The 20,237-nt window shown below is 35.6% G+C and overlaps 1 protein-coding gene across 1 annotated transcript; it reads right to left on the bottom strand.

Moving 5' to 3' along the window:
- Positions 1–2,243: 2,243 nt before the first annotated feature.
- On the bottom strand, positions 2,244–17,928 carry lhx5 (LIM homeobox 5). The gene is made up of 5 exons (XM_053478931.1): positions 17,562–17,928; positions 15,217–15,440; positions 12,405–12,682; positions 5,557–5,722; positions 2,244–3,142 (listed from the first exon to the last, which is right to left on the bottom strand). The coding sequence occupies exons 1-5, from the start codon at positions 17,732–17,734 to the stop codon at positions 2,853–2,855; spliced, it is 1,131 nt and encodes a 376-aa protein (XP_053334906.1). The 5' UTR covers positions 17,735–17,928; the 3' UTR covers positions 2,244–2,852.
- Between the last annotated feature and the right edge of the window lie 2,309 nt (positions 17,929–20,237).

The following is a 20,237-nucleotide window of genomic DNA, read 5'->3' on the forward strand; positions in this document are numbered from 1 at the left end:
GCTTAGACATGCTCTTTGGCTAAATGCCAATTCGTAATATTGGTTAGCTATCTCTTAGTTCTTTTATGTTTATGTGTGCAGCACAACAACAAATGAGCATGGTTATCTGGCTAATGCATATTTAAACAGAATAAGTTTTTATATGGAAAGGTATGATATAGTAAGTTAATTTGGTTATTTTGGTCTTTATCTATGAATGGTTGTAATCAGTGCTGCACAGGGTATAAAATGATCCCTGAAATCATGTGACTTTGATCCAAAAACAGTTAGTAGTTTGGAGGAAAATTCATTATAGGTTGTTATAGGTCACATGACTATAATGGCATGATATTCTTCTGGAGGGCAGGAGGTGAAAAACTAAATGGACGAGATGGGGAAAAGTCCATATTGCACTAGTTTAGACACTATCCAGAAGGTCCCCAAATATTTTGGATGTGGTCGTTATGGTACAAAGAGAAGCAATTTTACAAAAAAAATAAAAATAAAAAAAAGGTATGTTGCATATTTCTGCCTGTCTTTTATTCCCATGCTGTGATTGGCTGGTAGAACTGTCAATCAAGATGACAGTTTTTTTTGTTTAGCTGTAAAACCTCAATTTAAGTAATAGTGGTGTTCATGTCTGTTGTTTTAAATCTGACACCTACACAGATGAACAAATGTGCACACACAAAGATGAACTGTGCCAAATCCAGTGTTAAAAAGGAGAAAATTCTTATTGTAAAACACATTTTCCCGTGTACAGTAAATGCAGATAATCCATTCTGGCCACCCAAAAATATTACCAATATTACCAATTTCAAACGCTATAATTATATTTTTGCATATAAAAACAAGCATTCAGAAAAGACATGTAAATAAGGTGAAATATGGAATAAAGATCCATTAAAACTTACTATACCTTAATTTGTGATTCTTTTTTGCACTTGCTGCTTTAAAAACAAAACTGATAGTGGCTCCATTTTCTTCTTGTTTGTGGCATTGCTAACATTCTTAGGGCTCATTGTGCTATGTCTTCGCTAAATCTTGCACACAATACCAAAAAAAAAAAAGTCTCTTCGCTTGGCTTTTCACTGACAAACAAGTTTCGTCTACTGGCTACTGCGAGTACGCGCAACCAGAAATATGCACTCAAATGCTGGAAATGTCTTGTATGCCGAGCCACATTTCTAGTTCTTAAGGCGAAAATTCACTGAGGTACTACTGTACAGTTCAGCTTTGTGATGCGTTATCTTTTCTATGTTAAACTGAAATACATGGGCACAGACTCCAACAAAGCAAAGAAAAAGAAATTACTTTAAGACGAACAATGTAAAATTACTTTTTACATTAAATGATTATTACTTTAATCATTCTTGCTGATGATTTTCACCCCTTTTAAAAACAAATCCCTGTAATGTAGGTAAAACTATCTGTAATGGTTGATAAAATCTCCTTGTGTATGATCTGTTTAATTGACACAAAATCATAGATATTTTGAAAGTTAATAATAGTGGCTTGTAAATAGAAAATCACTCTGCGACCCCCAGTAACAGTATGCACCATACAACATAGCAGAAGTGGGATCTTGTGCAAACCAATTATAAGCTGGTGGGCTGCATGAAATAGAAGGATAACGTTATTAAACTGTAACAAAGACATTTTTTTAGAATAGTTAAGTGTAACTTTTTTTTTTTAAATAATTTGTGTTCTCAGCAAAATACCATTTGTCAGTTTTTTCTCCTGGACAAGTTCAGAACCCTGGCATAGACAGATTCTATTTTCAAAAATTGCCTTCAGCTATGTCTAGCAAATTTGCACCTACTATACTTTTGTAATAATTTAACACAAGCTCATAATCTGATATGATATTTAGATTATGACATTCATTTATCATTAACCACTTCATCCTGATCATGGTTGTGGTGGATCCAGAGCTAATCCCAGGACAATTGGGTTTAAGGATCAAAGCAGAGGCTCTGGAGCTGTAAGGCTGCACCACTATTCCTTGTAAATGCCATTTATCTGGCCAATCATGCTACTTACAATGAGTGGTTTCCACAGGTCTAATAAGATAAAATTCATTGATTGCATACTGATGAAGTCGACTGAATGTATGGATCATAAGCCCCAAGAGGTTAGAAAAAAAAAAAGGAAAATGGCTAGTAGACACTTTGCATGTTGAACCATAACTGGGTTGAAAGCAAACTCTGTGTTAATCAAAATGTTTATTGTTTTTCAATGAATGAAAACAGATCAGAGTTTTAGAACATGGAAAAAAAGTGGTCAATTGGGATGATCCTGGACAAAACAACAACAAAAAAACCAAAAACAAAACCAAGTTGAATGACCTGAGGTCTAAAAATTCACTACCCCATTCCCAAATTCTTCTCAATTTCTGAACAAATTCACTTCCTTGTTTTTAACCGCTTGCACAAGGACCAACAACAACCTTCGCTAGTCTGTAAATAAAAACAAAAGTAAAATTGGACAAAGCTAACAGAGCACTAATATGTATGATGCCATACCATAAAACTGAGTCCATGCAAAAACCAATGGCAACAGAAAGTATTCCAGTGTATGTAACTAGTCTGTTGGGCTGTAGAAAGTAAATGAGAGGTAAGGAAACAAAGAACATGACGTCCTTGCAGTATTTCAGCAACATGACATTTTTGTGTCCCGTATGTCATGACCTTGAGACATATTTTCATCCTGCTCAAAAGAGCACCTCTAGAAAATGGAGCAAATAGAGCAAGTGGGGTTTGTGGGATTTCTTAAGGGATTGGGTGGGTTTCTGGTGCTAAACCTTCAGTCTTGTGTCCTGCACCGCATCCCATTTTGCCCCTTATTTATCTGTCCAGAAACCCCAACCAGTCCTACCATACAGTATTTTCACCCATCTCTTGCCCACTGTAATTGGCATTGTTGGCCAGTGGATATGGTGGACTGGGTCCTGTCCCAAATCCGCCTTCACCCTGTGCGTTTGGGTGCAACTCCGGACTTGGCGTGTCGTCGTGTGACATCACGTCTGTAAAGCGTTGGTCATCTCCTGAGCCTGAGCTTAGCAGGAATGGAGCCTCTGCAGGAGACTGAGCCTGAGACGAGGGTGGACCGTGAGGAAAGAAGTCATAGTTGACACCTGTGCCATAGTAATCACCCTGGTACTCTGAAAATCAAAACAGTGGCTGGTGACTACAGATGATTAAGTTTTGTTTGGCATATTTAAATCATATATACTTTTCAATTATATAAAGATAAATTAAATCTTGTTACATTATCTTAGCTGCCATATTGTATTTTCAAACTATATTATACTTAGAATTTTTTTTTTAAGAATGTGAAAGAATGTCTTAACATTTTACAATCAGGATTAACCCTAACCCTAACAAAAGATCAGACACTTTATTCTGCTGCAAATTATTCAATCCATCCATTTTCTGCTTGGCCAAGAGACATGCTGCTGTGAAAATATTTAAATAAAGTTATACTTTAAAATCCAATCATAATAAAAATATTTCAGGGTATTCAACAACGATCAGGAGGATAATAGAAACTACGCAGTAACATAACTGTGCTAGTAGAAATTAGTATTATTGGAGTGGAGCTAAGAAAAGCTACGTATAAATACTAAGTATTTTCAGCTTATAATGTTGTAAATTATTATGTAATGAATTCTTCATGCATGTACTTTTATCCCTCTTAGCCTGGGGATTATGATAAACCCTAAAAAAAGGTTTAACAATATAGAAAACAAGAAATATAGTCAAACATCACAAAAACTAAACTTTATGAGAATTTCTGAAGTAATGCTTACTAGGCAAAGCAATATTTATAAAAAAAAATTCGAAGCAAAATTTTAAAACTGTATTTGATATTGAAGGTTAACTTACAGGACAATGCCATGCTGATATTTTGATTGCACACAATCTAATAGCTATTTTACTTCCAGGAAGTTGTTACAACCTCCTACATATATCCTCTTTCACCAAAGAAAAATGTCCCTGCCTAGCACAGAAATGTAAGGTCACGTTAACAGTCATTTATAGGTGCGTATTTGGCAATATACAAAACCCAATTTATAGCCAATCAAAAGTTATAGTTACGAAAGCTGAGGAATGTAATTGCTTTTGCTTATACTCATGAACAGCTTTTTGGTGCGTTTTCATTGGTTTGAAAAGGAAATGAAAATATGGAAAGTTCTACTCCAGAGATCTGGAGTGAATAAACTTCTTTTGAGGTAATGAAGTAAAAGAACAGCCTTAAAGAAGGCACCAGGGATCAACAAGGGACAACGGAGAGGCCAAGTCAATGAATGTGTTTTAAAGACGTTTATGAAACGAAGGGGTTATTCTGATTAACAAATTTGTGATGTAGAATTTAGATGTTCAACTTTCTTTGATACAATCCAACAAAAATAAATGATGGGGGAACTGGGAGAGGGAATAAATGACAAGAAATTAAAATGAAAAACTATTAACGAGTGAAGGAGTAAACATTACTGCAATACAAAGGGTTACGGTAAGGTAGAAAGGAAGAGACCTTGAGAGAAAAAAAAAATTGGTGGTTATTTCTGTGTGTTTCTCTGCAGGCCATACAAAAACACAATTACTTTTACATTTACCATGCCATAAATGTCTCTCTGAATTACCACTGTCTGCTGAGCAACAGGGAACAGAAAGCAGAACTGAAGTAATACATTCCCTCTCTTCGTTGCCTCCAGCTTTGCAGCGTGAATTCACACTAATGTGGCTTATTTACTGTACAAGCACAAATAGTCAATAACTGGTGGCGCTGGGAATTCTACGCCTTTAGATTACATGCCACTTTGGTTTGACAAATTAACATTAGATTCTGCTGCATAGAAGCAAACTAATTAAAAAACGCGGCTTGATGTATGATTTTGCAACAGATAAATAAATGTAAGTTTCTCTGATTTTGAATGTCATGCGAGCATTAGATTTCGAAATCGAATGCTTTTCAAGGGGCCACTGCGGACTTCGTTTTCCAGCAGGCGTAGCTCGATCCGTCCCAATTTATTCTGTATAGAATGAGTAAACCTGCCATCTCTCAGCTTGAGTACTTCATGCTGCTACTACATGCTTCTTTGCCAGACAAGGTCTTCTCAGGTGAGGCTGTTTTGCGACGCAAACAGTAACCAAACCTAATCAAACGTCTGAATAGATCCACTGTGCTTAAAAGAACAGATTGTGACTGCGTGCCTAAAAACATGATTAGAGATGCCGCTTAAAAAATATTTGTGCTTTTAGATTTCGTTGGGTCGAACAATCCCTGTAGTATACTTTCTTAATAGGAAAGAAAAAATAGGGAGAGAAATGACAGGATGGGAGGGTGGTCATAGGGGGATAAGGGGGCGGTAAAATAAGTAAGCCACAGACATGGAGAAAAGAAAAAGTAAGGAGATGGAGAATCTTTTGTTATTTCAAGGTGATGCAAGGAGTCTATGATTTGAATGTTGACTGAAAAATACACTTTTGTGCTGTGTATGAAGGACAATTGGTTGTGTGTATAAAGGGGGAAGAAATAAAATGAATAGAAGGAGTTTTTTTTTTCCTTTCTTACCTCCATAGTAGCCGTATCCCCCAGGGCCAAGGAGATCAGGCTCATCGAGTCTGCTGCCCAGAGGCCTCATCCTCCTTGGTCCTCTGAAAAAAGCATGGCGCCGGGCACCAAGGGCACTAAGCTGCTTCATTCGGCGTTCCTTTGACCGTCTGTTCTGAAACCACACCTGAAAGGAAAAAAGAGAGATTAATGGAGAGACAATAGGTTACAATAAAGAAGGTTTAGGAGACAGACTGTAGACCGAGTAATGTCTAATGTAAGTAACTAACATTTTTAGAATATTTATCCAAATCAGTGCTTCTGATGTAAAACTTTTTTGTAAATTTGTACATCCATATCACTGATTAATTAGAATAAGAAAAAAAAACCTTATTTATTTTAAATGCCTTAGAAAAACTCATTCATGAATACTTACTACAAGGTATTACTTATTATTTCAAGAATATGGATTTACACACAGTATAACACTGTATGCACAGAGAAAATACTTTCTAAATGCAAGTTATGCATTTATAAATATCATACAACTTCACCATATTATCCACAATAACTGTTTTTGATGCTATATATCATGCAATATTCAAGGCAGTAACTGGAAAAGTGGTTTATCCTGGAGAAGGGTCTTATCTATTCTATTCAATTTAGCCAACCTGCATTAAATACAACTACGCTTACTGACACATTTTTTGTTTATGCATTTGCTGTTGCTATGCGATATACTGTATATTCATAATATATACTCTATTTTAATCCTAATTAGTTAATCATTTTTATTAACGATCCTGACTTAAAAAATATAGAAGATGGTAACATGGGAATACTTGCTAATACTTTGGACAGTTCATTGTATATGTTTTTTTTTCTACACTCTTATTTACTATGTAAAAATAATTTGAGTGGAACATATCCTAGAGCGAGCCTTTACCGAACATTTTACCGGTCGTAATTTAACAGTATATAAATACAAAATGCTAAACCAAATACCAGCATCTACAGCCACAGACTAACACTAGGAATAGTATTAATTGTCATTAAATGTGATTTCTGCATTTCAACACAGCAGAGATAAGCAAAAGTATGCTTTCTTTAAAATGTATCATTTATCATATTAGGCATCTGGGACTGGTCTGTGTCTGCACTGAAAACATTACTATGCTTTTGTGTGTGTGTGTGTGTGTGTGTGTGTGTGTGTGTGTGTGTGTATGTGTAAACACAATATGTGGTGTTATCTATCTAAATGGTATCCAACTGTGCTCCTTACTGATGCTGTATAATCCAGTACATTCATTGTTATAGAGCATATACAAGTAAAACTTAATATAACCTTATATAATAATCATAGAAATCATGTTCAAAGATTATCTAATTCATTTTATTTGGTATCACCATCCACTTTATTAGGTAACCCCTGCTTTTTTCATGCAGTCATCCTAGTAGTGATCATGTGGCAGTAACACAATGGTTAAACCATGCAGATACGCATCAAGAGCTTTAAATCATATGAAATGAATGAAAAAAACATTATTTTAATGACCTGGTTGTTGGTGCCCGACATATTGGTTCGACTATATAAGAACAACTGCTGCTCTCCGGAGATTTTCATGAACAGCAGTCTCTAGAGTTTACACAGAGTGGTGCTAAAACAAACAAAAAATCCAGTGAGTGGCAGTTCTGCAGGAGGTAATGTCTCGTTGATGAGAGAGGTCAGAAGAGAATGGCCAGCTGGTTTGAACTGACAGGAAGGGTACAGTAACTCAAATGGCCACTCTTAACTCCTGTGGTGAGCACAAAAGCCTAACAGAATTCACAAAATGTCCAACTCTTACAGTAGGTGGATGGGCTACAACAGCAGAAGACTACGTCAGGTTCCAGTACTGTCAGCTCTTAAGGTACACTGGGCAAAAGCTGCACAGTTAATGATTAAAAATAATGTCACCTGGTCTTTTTTCCACTCTTTACCCGTCTAGTTTCAGTGAGCCTGCGCCCACTGTTGCAGGGGTACATGTACTCCTATTCAAATGTCTGCTGATTTTGTACAAACTAATTAAATAAAATTAATAGAATGAAATGGAATTTAAATAAATGTAATAGAATAGGGGAAAAAGGAGAAAAAAAGGTAAAATGCTGAAGTGAGTTTAAGATTAAATAGCACTTCATAGCATATATTATATACTATTTTTATACTGACTGCTCCATTGAATAATAGATAGGCCTAGGGTTATGAGTTATGAGTTAAATGATTACATTTTTCCCCAGTCAAAACTGCTGAACTGATTAAATGTTACATTTCAGATTGTTTAAAAAAAAAGATAAATGCATATAAAGTTTGTTTGTCCATCAATAAAACCCATTGCTTTAATGGCATATTGTAATCAAAGGCTTGTCTACAAACTATGTATAACTGTTATGTAGGTCACCCTGGTGTCAACCAAAACAGCTTTGACCCATCGCGGACTGGACTCCACAAGACCTCTTAAGGTATGTTGTTCTTCTTTCACCATGACATTTTAACTGTTTGTAATGTTGCTCAAACCATTTCTGAACAATGTTTACAGTGTGGCAGGAGCATTACCATGATGATGTCATGAAAAATTACGCATTGCTTTTAGGGTTGAAGGTGCCGTGAAGGGGTGACTTGGTCTGGAACAATGTAGGATGCCAAAGATACATTTAAATGCCAGGACCCAAGGTTTCCCCGTGGAACATTTGAACTGACAACACTCCAGGAGAGCTGCCTTTACTGGCAAATGCGCGAGGGTTATCCAGGGGAGGCAAAGAAATTCTGGTTGATCAGACCAGGCCACCTTTCTCCATTGTTTCATGGTTCAGTTTTAATACTAATATACCTACTGCAGGTACCATCACTGGTGGACAGGGTTCGGCATGGGCACTCAGAACGGTTTGGAGTAACACAGCCCACTATGTGTTCTGACACCTTTCTATCATAGCAAGTAGCTCTTCAGTATCTCAAAACAAATAGGCCTTCTTTCCCCGAATGCATCAATGAACCCTGGGAGTCCATAACCTTATTGTCCCTTTACCAGTTGTTGTTCCACTTTTGGTGGCTACTAAAAACTGCATGATGACAACACCGCACAAGATCTGGCGATATGGATATGTTCTGTCCTAGGCGTCTAGCCATCACAATTTGGCCTTTTTTAAAGTCACTTATATTCTCATTGTTGCCCATTCTTTCTGCTTTCAACTCTTTGAGAATATAAGGTAAATAATAAATAAAACTTTATTATTATTTTCCCCTTTGCTTTCTACCCTGTTTCATCACTAGTCAGTGGCCACAGACCAGTCAACATCCTACTGTACCACAGCTACAAACCTCTGTCCAGACATACATCACAAGACAAGATAACATGTTTAGAGGAAATTTCAATCTGCCCTCTTCTACATACATGAGATCATAGATGACCACAATCGGTTAGTGTCACTGTGATTGACAGGTACTTGGTAACTGCTTTAACTGTCAATCATAATGATATAATGTTGTTTTTACTCTCTTGGCTTGTGGCCACAGATGGCTCTGGAATCATTGAAATTCAAACTCACAATCTCCCAATGATAAGATGACCTTTGTACTTTTTTTTGTGTGATGCAGTGAAGATTTTGTAATGACCAGTACTTTCTTAGAGCTAGAAAATCAACTTTCTGGTCCAGCCTGGGACAAAACCCTCCTTGTTTTTGAAGTATCTGGATCATTTACATCTGATTACAGCATATAATTTGACATTATTTCCACTTTGACTTATTAGACATGTGTCACTATCAAACACATCAATATAAAAAAATTTAGTCAAAAGGTTTTTATATCACACAGGCAATGTGTTAAATACACTGCCCACGACTGACAATCTGTTAGATCAAGCTTTTAAACATCTTGATAAAAATAGACAAAAATGTGTTTTTATATCAAAGTGGTATTTTTACAGAGAGGATGAGGTATATATTTGCACTAACTTTAATACAATCAGCTTTCATCAGTAAAGTAACAGGAAAAAAGCGAAAAATGTCAAACTTAAAGTGACACTGTTATTCTCGATAACGCAGTGTAACAATATTTTTGCCACTGCATAATAAATCACATCACAGATCAAAATCCAGAGAAAAGGCAATAGATGGAAATAAGGAGGATAGAAGAAGAAGATTGTTGATAAAGAGGAGAAATAGAAAAAAAGGAACAAAATAAAAAACAAACCACATGGTTCCAATTGTTTTGTTGATATTGTTATATATTTTACAAAAAGACCACAAACCAAACACACAACAATATAAACACACATAGAACCCCACAACTTATTTCTTTCTTACTATGAAGAAAAGAAAGAAAGAAAGAAAGAAAGAAAGAAAGAAGGAAAGAAAGAAAGAAGGAAAGAAAGAAAAGAAAGCACAAACCCAGCACGTATACCTAAAACCTTTCAAGCATTCCTCACCATGCTTAGCAAGCACCTGCTTATTGAGAACAAGCGCCGAACTGTTGGGTAGATTTTTATGGAAATGTTTGCCCTCCTCCTGAGTGAGCATTGCTTAGGGATTACACACACACACACATACACACAAGCTGCTGCTGCACCACACAGGCAGCCTCGCCACATTTACCATTAAACAATGCAATAAACAAAAGTCAAATGCCACCTTCAATTTGTCTTAAAATAAGATCCAGTTCCAAAGTAAGATTAAATTCCAAAGCAATGTGATAATTAATGGATGTGTATGAGTTTAAATACACAATAGTGTATTTTTAGTATATTTTTTTGTGGAGAGACAAGAAATGAGCTTGAAAGTAAGTAAACATTATCAGTTTGTCTTTGTGCCTCATCATGTGAACATTAGTGTTAAGCAAAATCTTTGTAAAGTAGACAAAGTTCTAAATGTTTGTATTTAATGAAAAAATCTGTGCTGACTGCCAGTTGCACTATAAAATTGAAAATATATTTATATGTACAATATATAGTGTACATATTTTAATAATTGAATCAACATGCTTAACAAATGCTTAAAGTTTGACCTGTATGTGAATATCATACGAAGTTAGTATCCACAGAATTACTTACTTTAAAAATATTATACCATGGATTAGATGACTAGTATTATACAGTATTTTGCACGATAGGAAAAACTGTTTAGTTTTCTTAAACATTTTGCAGACAGTTTTAACTGTTAAAATAAAAAAAATAAAAAAATAAAAAAAAAAAAAACAAACAAAAACAAACAAACAGACCCTCTAATAACATAAAGAAACTATTCAAATATTAGGCTCATTATTAAAATGTAGTCAGTAATGTTTTGCCTATTCACTTTAGATTTTTTCACCCTGAATTTTTCATATGCAGATTTGGTCCAATTTGATATTATGTATAGGCCGATTGATTACTGAGCTATTGCTGCGTAAATTACATTCAAGTGATCAGTCAAAAAAAAAAGAATAATTAAAAATATTAATAATGTAAACGCTTTTATAATGCTGAGTTGTGATTTTTGTAACACATACAAAATATTTTTTTAATGGATCTCTGGTTGTTCCTGCACCCTATTATAAGAGCCAGAGATTTAGAATTTATATTAAAATTGTAAATTTGACATATGTTGTCATAGGGTTCTTATATTATCTGATTGCCAGATTTTTATCTTACCTTCAGGGGTAATACATGGTCAATCTCCTAACATTGTTAAATGATTAGTCTAAGCACATTTTCTTTGTGTAAATGGATTCAGTATGTGAAGAAATGCCCATATGTCACTAAAACTAGCTTTTTATAAAATATTAATATTAAAGCATATTAAAGAGTCAGTGTTATGTAAAATCATTTATCTAAGAAGATATTAGGCCTGAGGTTTATTTCCTGTTAAATATAAATAATTAAATAAAAACCCTTATTTTTATTCTAACATTAGGTATTAATAAAGTAAAAAATATTTGTGGAAAATACGTTTTTTTCTCCTTTTTATCTTAAAAAGAATGTGCCTTTAACTTTACTTGTTTAAAAATATATATTTTATCTTCACTAACTAATTTGTAACAGAAAAAGACAACAATTGGAAAAATGCTTAAAACATTACGAAGGTTAATTTTTTTTTAAGTCTTATAATTTATTTAAATAAGTCCAATATAAAGGGTTAACTATAAACACGTTTACATTAGTTTTTTTATTTTTATGTTTTTTTTAATTTAACAAAAGTAAAACATCTGGACAAAAAACTTTAACTTATGTGCATTCTCTCCACATATATATAAAGATGCATTTTTAGTTTAGGTTCCACAAAGAAAACAAAGCACGGAAATAGCTGGCATAAACAAGAATCAATGGCAATTAAACGGCCTTCAACCAGAGAAAAACGCTGAATTCAACAATGTTAGTAATGTTGTTGCGAAAACCATGCAATTTGTAAATATGTAATTTATTGAGCTTAATTATGTTTTTTAGTTTCAGACTCACAAAACATGCCTGCTCTGAATATGCTTAGGGAACTACAAATGAGAAATGCTATGCTTTTATTTTTCTTCACGTCCATATTTCACACGTAATACATTTCTTCAAGTTATTTCCCTACATAAATATTATTTATTTTTCATATGTGATATTGTTCACATGTTGCCAAGTCCGTTTAGTTGAATTTTCGTGTTGAAATGCACTTTAGCATGCTTCGATTTTAGGTGATCATATAATATTCATATCATCGCAGGCTTAAATAAACAAAAACACCAGGATAATTATAATTATGATTTGATCAACTTGTGCGTTTAAGCGCGCGCACTAAATGCCCCAAGCGACCCGAAGGGCTACAGTGGGCGAATCCCCTGCGTGTTTATTAACAGTATATGCGTTAAGACATGTTACCTGGATGACTCGCATGTTGAGGCCGGTCTCCTGAGCGAGCTGCTCGCGGATGTGGCGTGTTGGTTTCGGCGTGGCCACGAACGCCGCTTTGAGCGTCTCCAGCTGTTTGGCCTTGATGGTGGTGCGCGGGCCGCGGCGCTTCTGGCACGCGCTCTGCTCTTCGCCTTCGTTGGTGTTCGTGTCCTTGTCCGAGCACGTGGAGTTGTCCGTCTCTTTCGGGTCGTCCGCGTTTGGCTCGGGAAGGTCGGGCGACAGGCTGCGGTCGGTGCACGACGACACTGAGAGGCACAGCCAAACAACACAGACATTAAACATGGAAAACGTGGCGGACATTTCAAATGTGTGAACACGCATCAGTGTCCTAAATGATTTTTACACGGTATGTAATACAGTAACTGAGTACTGTAGGCCTACACGCACTATCAAAAACAGGGTTTGAAACTTGCACCTCGCTTTCATTCGTAGGCTTTCACCTAGGATAGGTCACCGTAATTGGACCTTACTTTAACGTTTAGAGAAAAGCTTTAAACGTACACTGCATCCACCATCCACCGTTTTAATACCCGAACCCCAACTGGTGACACACGATATGAAAGCAAGCCAATTGATTCTAATAATTTAATGCAATCTATCGGCGGAAGTGGATAATTATATATATATTACACACCTGGTTTAATATATATATAAAAAAATGACAAATCCTTCACTTGCTTGTTGTAGAGTCTAACCTGTTTGCTCTGAATAGGCGTTTGTATAGAATGCTGTAAGAATGTCAATGTCAGTAAACTACATATTAACACAAGCCATATTTAGTTCATAAGGATATATCCACATAATGTGTCACACCAGACAAAGGTGCAATCAAGCTATCATGTGCAATCGATATCATATGCAATGATCTGAGGCATGAGGTCATTTTATTTTTTAAAATATTTCACCCACAGAACCCAAACTATATGCAGCGTTTTTTTTTTACTTAAAATATATATTTTCTTCCCTAGTTATTATTAATATTGCAGTTCAGGTTGATGTTATTCAAGTTATATCAGGTTTTCTGTAGGTCATTCAAAGTTTAAACTACTATTCTATTAAAAATTGACAACAACAACACATATTGTATAGTGATCATAATCATAAAATGTCCAACATCAATAAGAACCAAGTATTATGCTACAATACATGTATATAGTTAATTCTTACTTATTGTTTTTCTCTTTATTTACGATACTTGCCTACAGCACTAAACGAATGAAATTAGCACATTGTCACTACTTCACGTGTACTCGTGGTGGCGCTTATCAATATGAGAAACAAGGCATGAGCATGAATAGAAGCTACACACCCTGATGACTTTACGCGACGTTGGCAAAAAAATAAAAAATATAAATATAATAAAGAACAAACCGTATTTGTAAATTATACAAATGGTTAAAATTGATTACGTTTTTAAGGTAGTTGCACTAATTGCCATGCAAGTACACACCGTACACAAATAAAAATAATCTAATACGCCATGTAGTATACATTTGAATGCCTAAAATCATGTATACAGTTACTAGCCTATATCCACATTCTAGGTAAATGATAAAGGGACCATCCCAGTGCCAAGGCACAGTTTATTATCTACTCTTTTTTCTCTTTAATTTCCTGAGAGTGCATACAAGCCTGGTTTTGTTTATAGTGAGTCCAATCGGTCAGCACACATGCTGCAATTGTAATATGATATGAAAGTTAGCCCGTCAACATACACAGAATTTAAAGTTGTACTTTCAGAGTCATAACTTGCAAACAATCCACACAGACGTGATTGCAGAGCTACTGGGAAACGTTGCTTTAAGCTCAGTGAGGATGACATAAATTATACAAGAATTATAATTGAAACAAAATAGCCCACTCAGCGTTTAGTGTAGGACATGCATAAACACAAAACAGTACAACAAACCAGACACATTTTGAGTAGGGCAAAGATAGCAGTCGATGCATAGCCTACCACACACACACACACATAACACACACACACACACACACACACACACACACACACACACAAACAATGAGGTATAGTCTGGTACCCCAAGTACTAAAGACTTGTGTTGCACTGATGTTCCACATGGATTGCTTCTTTAACAATAATAATAATAAAAAAAATCTTCCAAAAATGCACTAAAACCATGGCTTTAAAGCAAAGTGGACACGAAATTACAACAGAATAATAAAATGTGATATTTAAAGTGTAATTATCATAGGGGGTCACTTATAGGCCATCACAATTTACCATACGGCAGGATGTTCAGTTAATACAATTTTAATAAGGAATTGAATAATATTTTGACATTATAGTAATATTTTTTTTATAATTATTATTGTTTTTATTTATATATTATTTTTACATAATTATTAAGTAATTATATGAAGAAGAAGAAGAAGATTACACAATGCATCAGTTAGCTTAAAATTAATTAATTAACATTTTCATCATCATCATCATCATCAACAATAACAACAACTCGGACACAACATGAACTTTTGAAACTTAGCATTATATGCATTATATTTTCTAGTTAGGGCTATAGGTGGTATTTCTTACTGATTAACACAATATGTTAAATATAAAAAACGTCACTTTTAATAATTGTAACAGAGACACGTGGTGCGTTGTATTAGAACGGGATAATGACGTAATAGAACATATACACGCTGTCCGTGGTTCTGAACGTGCGCGAGCTTCAGATTATTTTTTTCATCACCTCTCTCTCTCTCTCTCTCTCTCCCACACACAAACACACACACACACACACACACGAACACTCACCTGAGTTGAGGTTGACCTCTCTTATGGCGCTCGCGCTTACGTAGTCCTCTTTGCAGACGAACTTGTTCTCATCGATGACGTAGAGCTCCTCGCCCGTGGACAGCTGCTTGTTGCAGACCATGCACGTGAAGCAGTTCAAGTGGAATACTTTACTTCGCGCCTTGCGCACCAGGTCACTGGGAGAAATGCCCTGAAAACAGCCCGCACACTTCGTGCCAAAACGCCTGCAATTAAGACAGAACATGTGTAACATTAGAAGTGATATTATTATTATTATTATTATTATTATTATTATTAATAATAATAATAATAAGCTTTTGTATGTTTAAGGTGTATTACCTTTATTTCAGAAATAATAATAATAATAATAATAATAATAATAATAATAATAAGTAAACAAAACAACTAATGAATGGTATTATGTAGTAAAACATTCCCCCAATTAATCGAACACATCTTAAATCAACCGCCTAATCGCTTTGCACACAATTGTCGTTTAACGTCAAAGGCTTTCTTCAGCCATTTTCTTTTTTAGCCTTTGTGTTGTCAATCTTAAAGTAAAATAAATCCACAAACAACAGCAGCATCAGCGTTACAGCCCGATGCAGCAGAGCATAATGAGGTGATATTACAGGATTACCAAGACACAATGTTAAACCGTGAAAATCCGAGTGGGAGGTGGAAAGACAATTGACACTTTAAATACACAACCCGGTTAACTCATTCCTTTAGCCTATTAGACATTACCAAAAATATGAAAAAACAAACACATCATAGATCTTTTGCTCAGATTAATGCACCATTATCTTTTCAAATCTATTTTATTGATCTTTTAGGCTATGCGTGTGCTAATCCGTCACAGCATGCACACACAACTGCACGGCCTGATCGTGTGTAACACACACACACACACACACACACAAACAAACAAACAAACAAACAATCTGCAAATATGTGATATACTATAAATGTAATGAAAAAACTGTAATGTAAAATTTGTAAAACTGTAAAACTGAAAATGTAATCATTAGATACAACAGAATAGTGAATATAAAATGGGCAATATTTAACCCTCTAAGTGAGAATTAAGCCTAAGGCTTATTTATTATTTTCCAACTAAGTAAATAAGCAGCTAAGCCTACATGATGTACAATCATACCGTTACGTTAATATTGTTATATATTATATTACAAAAATATCAGGTGACTATGAGTAGCCTACAGAATTGTACAAACACATATGTTTTATGCACAAATATTTTAGAAAAATACAGTTAGGAAATAAATGTCGCCTGGAAATCGCAAGGATAATAAGTAAATAAACAATTTATATATATATATATATATATATATATATATATATATATATATATATATATATATATATATATCAAGTATATATTGATTTTGGTTGTTTTTTGGTGAATTCGGAAAACAAAAAGGAGAGCAGAGTTTATTTTAACACCAATGTATGAAATCTACCCCATTTGTTTTGGTATGGATTCTCTCTCTCTCTCTCCCTCTCTCTCTCTTTTCAAATGCATCTCTCCCACTGAAAGGCCAAAACCACTACTTACACAACAAATGGACGCATTAGGGGTGATTAAAACTAATGGCCCCCACATTCACATGTGATGGTCAAGGCCGTTTGGGAAAACAATGCACAACACTAGATCCCGTTCAACCTTTCTCTATACAAATAACCTAACAACACCACCGAGAAGTTTTTTTTTACCCAAAGACACCAAACAAGGGGGGGGGGGGGGGGTAATGTGATGTACAGGGAAATATTACAGCGTTTACATCCACGGATATATGTATTATTACATATTAAAGATTTACAATATAGCTAATTTAGAGAGGTCAAGAGGTAAAAAAAGGATTACCAACAAATTTACATTTATAAAATAAAATGTGTAATAAATAAATCATTGCATTAAAACATGCTGTCTTTGAAAATTTTGAAAATATTTACGTATATTTGAAACACTTAAATGGTTTATGTACAGCTCCCAGTGCTTCTGTAGAATGAATTAGTATTTTCATTTATTTATGAAATGTATGTTAAATTATTCATACAAGAAACACACATCAAGACAATTAAATATTTTAGGCCTACATTCACAACAATCATTCAAGTGCGCGTGCAAATGGATTTTGGCTAAATGCGTGGAGCAAAGCAGTTGTCATTAGTGAACAGCAACACAAAACTTATCTGAATTAATCCACAAATTGTAAGTAATCCACAACGACAGGGATGAAGATAAATCCTTGCAAACGCGAGTTACCTGAGAAGCACGGCCACGCGCTCTACCACCATAAGAGAAAAAAGTCAATTATTTTTACCTGAAAAAGTCAATTTTGCAGTAAAGTTTGCCATCCCTGGAGAAGCACTTCTCTGTGAGGTTGCAGCTGCACTCGCAGCACTGCACACACTCGGCGTGCCACGCGCGGTCCAGCACGTTAAGCAGGAAACGGTCCAGGATGGGCCTCGCGCACCCGGCGCAGTGCACCATCATCGCGTCGAGCTTCCCGCGAGCCGAGCCACGCGGACCGGCAGCTTGACTGCTTGGCAGGATCACAAGGATGATAAATATAAATAGTTCTTTAATGTTAAGAATTTCCTTTCCACTACTAGAAGCGAACAACCGGCACACTCATGCTCCGGCGCGTTATTTTGCAACCTGCAGTCATCCAGACATCAGGAGCCATAAAAACGGAATCGAAAAAGAAAAAAAATAAAGATTAAAAATTAAACAAAATTCGTTGAAAAAAATCTTGATTCACCTTTTGAATATATTTGTATACATACATATTCTCCGTCTTCCCTGTGCGCTTGGAGGTGCCCGCTAAACGCTCGCGCTTTTCGTATCGCTGTATGTGCTGTGGGTCGCGGGAGCCTCGCGCATCAGAATTCAGATTCGGTGACGTTCTGCGCGCCGCTGGCCAATCAGGGTCACGTTGTCATAGCAACGGGCTTAAATAATGACACTGTCAGAGCGTCTTTAAATTGTGAAGGTAGTTGAGCAGTGGAGGCACCTTCTTGTTTTGCACTGGGGTTTTCTCCCCTCTTTTAAAACATTTCCTTCACCTTAAATAAAAAAATGGATAGAAAAAAAATGTTCAGCTATTGAGAAGACTGGATGACGCTCTTTGACCAGGAAATCCGTCTGATGTATTTTTGTTTTTCATCATAGCTTGTTATTAATGATTTATTTTAATTCTAACTTGCATCATTTTTGTACAGTGGCAAGTGGAGATGGCTAAAGCTGAAGTCTGCATGCTGGTAGGGCTGGACAATTAAATGTAGTCGACGGCAGCTAACTTCTGTGTGTGTGTGTGTGTGTGTGTGTGTGTGTGTGCGTGCGGCTGGGTGGGGGTCTAAACCCTGCCTTTATCATGTATAAAGCTATTTACAGGGAAATGTGCGGGATTAAAATAGTCGGGCGCATTCCCATTGCATTGACAAAGTAGCCGCAGTCCGTGGAGAATTTAAATATTTACTTAGATAATCATTTTGTTAGTCGTGGAAATGCAAATAGTCCTGTAACGTAGCCGTGCACCAGTTTAAAGTCTGTATCTAAAGACTACATTGAGACAGAATTAAGAAGTCTTTAGCAGGTGTGCAAAAGCTTAACATGTCTGCAGTAAATTGTCAGCATGTTTCACTTTTAGAATAAATCTTAAGGCGGTAATTATTTCACTGCATTATAAGAAGGTAGAATATACAGCGTCATGTAGGTAGAATATACAGCGAAATGTTTAACATAACATTATGTTGTTATTTAACCTGTTATCATTTTATCATTTTATAAATATAAACACGTAACCTTTTAATTGTAATTGCATTTAAATGCGCTTTTATTGTGTTCATATTCGTTTTCGTAAAATATGGATTAGTTTTATATGGCATTTATGTAAAACGTTTAAAAAAATATATGAACACATTTTATATACACACCTTTACCACATCAAAACTACAGGCTATTCTTTACTGTTAATTATTATTATTATTATTATTATTATTATTATTATAAATATTATTATTATTATTATTATTATTATTATTATTATCACCACCGCAAATAACAACAAAAACAACAATAATAATTGGCCTGTATTGTTAATAAATTGTCCAAGGAATGGATGGCAAACAGACAAAACTATTTGTGTGTGTGCGTGCGGTATCGCGCGCCGCAGGAGAGGAGCGGGACTCCCACAGCTTTTGGCAAGCGTGCCCAAATCCCTAATCCGCGCCATTTATTTACTCGCCAAGCTTTATGTTCTTGGCTCCTTGCTTCAGAAGAAGAAAAATCATCAAATCGAAATGGATCTGCCTTTGCATCTTTTACGTTTAACCTGCTGCACACTCCCTTAATTTAGGACACGTACACATAGTCAATTTTACCTGTGAAACAATTTTTTTTTACAAACTAACCATTTTTAACTAACCAAATTCTCACACACGTTAGATAGTTCTATCAATGGACAATTCGAAACACACGCACACACGCACAGCACCTGCCTGTGTGTTTCACGCCACAATCACTTTAGCTGTGGGGAAACCAGCACGTGCGGCACAAAATTCTCAGGCGCGATCTGCGCGCGTGAGTCTGTTCTTTTATTCCGCTCTCTAATCAATAGGAGCCACTTCTAAAAAAAAAAAAAAAAAAAAAAAGCCCTCGATAGGGCCATTTGGCACAGTGCACGCGGACTACTATGGAACACCCATGGTGGGAAGCACCTGCGGTAACACACTTAAGTCTTAGCCTATTATGGTATTTAAAAAAAATACTTAAGGATGGTGCGGATAATAGAAATTAAATTATTGCAAAATATGCAAATTGCAAAAACACAGGAAACATAGTTTATATTACAGCGCCAAAGCCACAGGTCACTACTGGCGATCTGAAAAACATATGCAGGTCATGAAAAAAAAATAAAACACTCTAGAATTCTCCTGGTTCTTGGAGCACAAAAACAATTCGACCCGAAAAGCATCCTAAACATAGTGGCAGTGAG

The sequence above is a fragment of the Clarias gariepinus genome, chromosome 19 (assembly GCF_024256425.1).
Source record: "Clarias gariepinus isolate MV-2021 ecotype Netherlands chromosome 19, CGAR_prim_01v2, whole genome shotgun sequence".
Lineage (NCBI taxonomy): Eukaryota > Metazoa > Chordata > Actinopteri > Siluriformes > Clariidae > Clarias > Clarias gariepinus.

Excerpts from the sequence above, each read along its gene's own strand:
- lhx5 (XM_053478931.1), bottom strand. The coding sequence starts at position 17,734 with ATGATGGTGCACTGCGCCGGGTGCGCGAGGCCCATCCTGGACCGTTTC. Across the intron at positions 15,441-17,561 it reads TGCAAAATTGACTTTTTCAG|GCGTTTTGGCACGAAGTGTG; the intron begins GTAAAAATAATT and ends TCTTAATTGCAG. Across the intron at positions 3,143-5,556 it reads GGGATACGGCTACTATGGAG|AGTACCAGGGTGATTACTAT; the intron begins GTAAGAAAGGAA and ends TTTGATTTTCAG.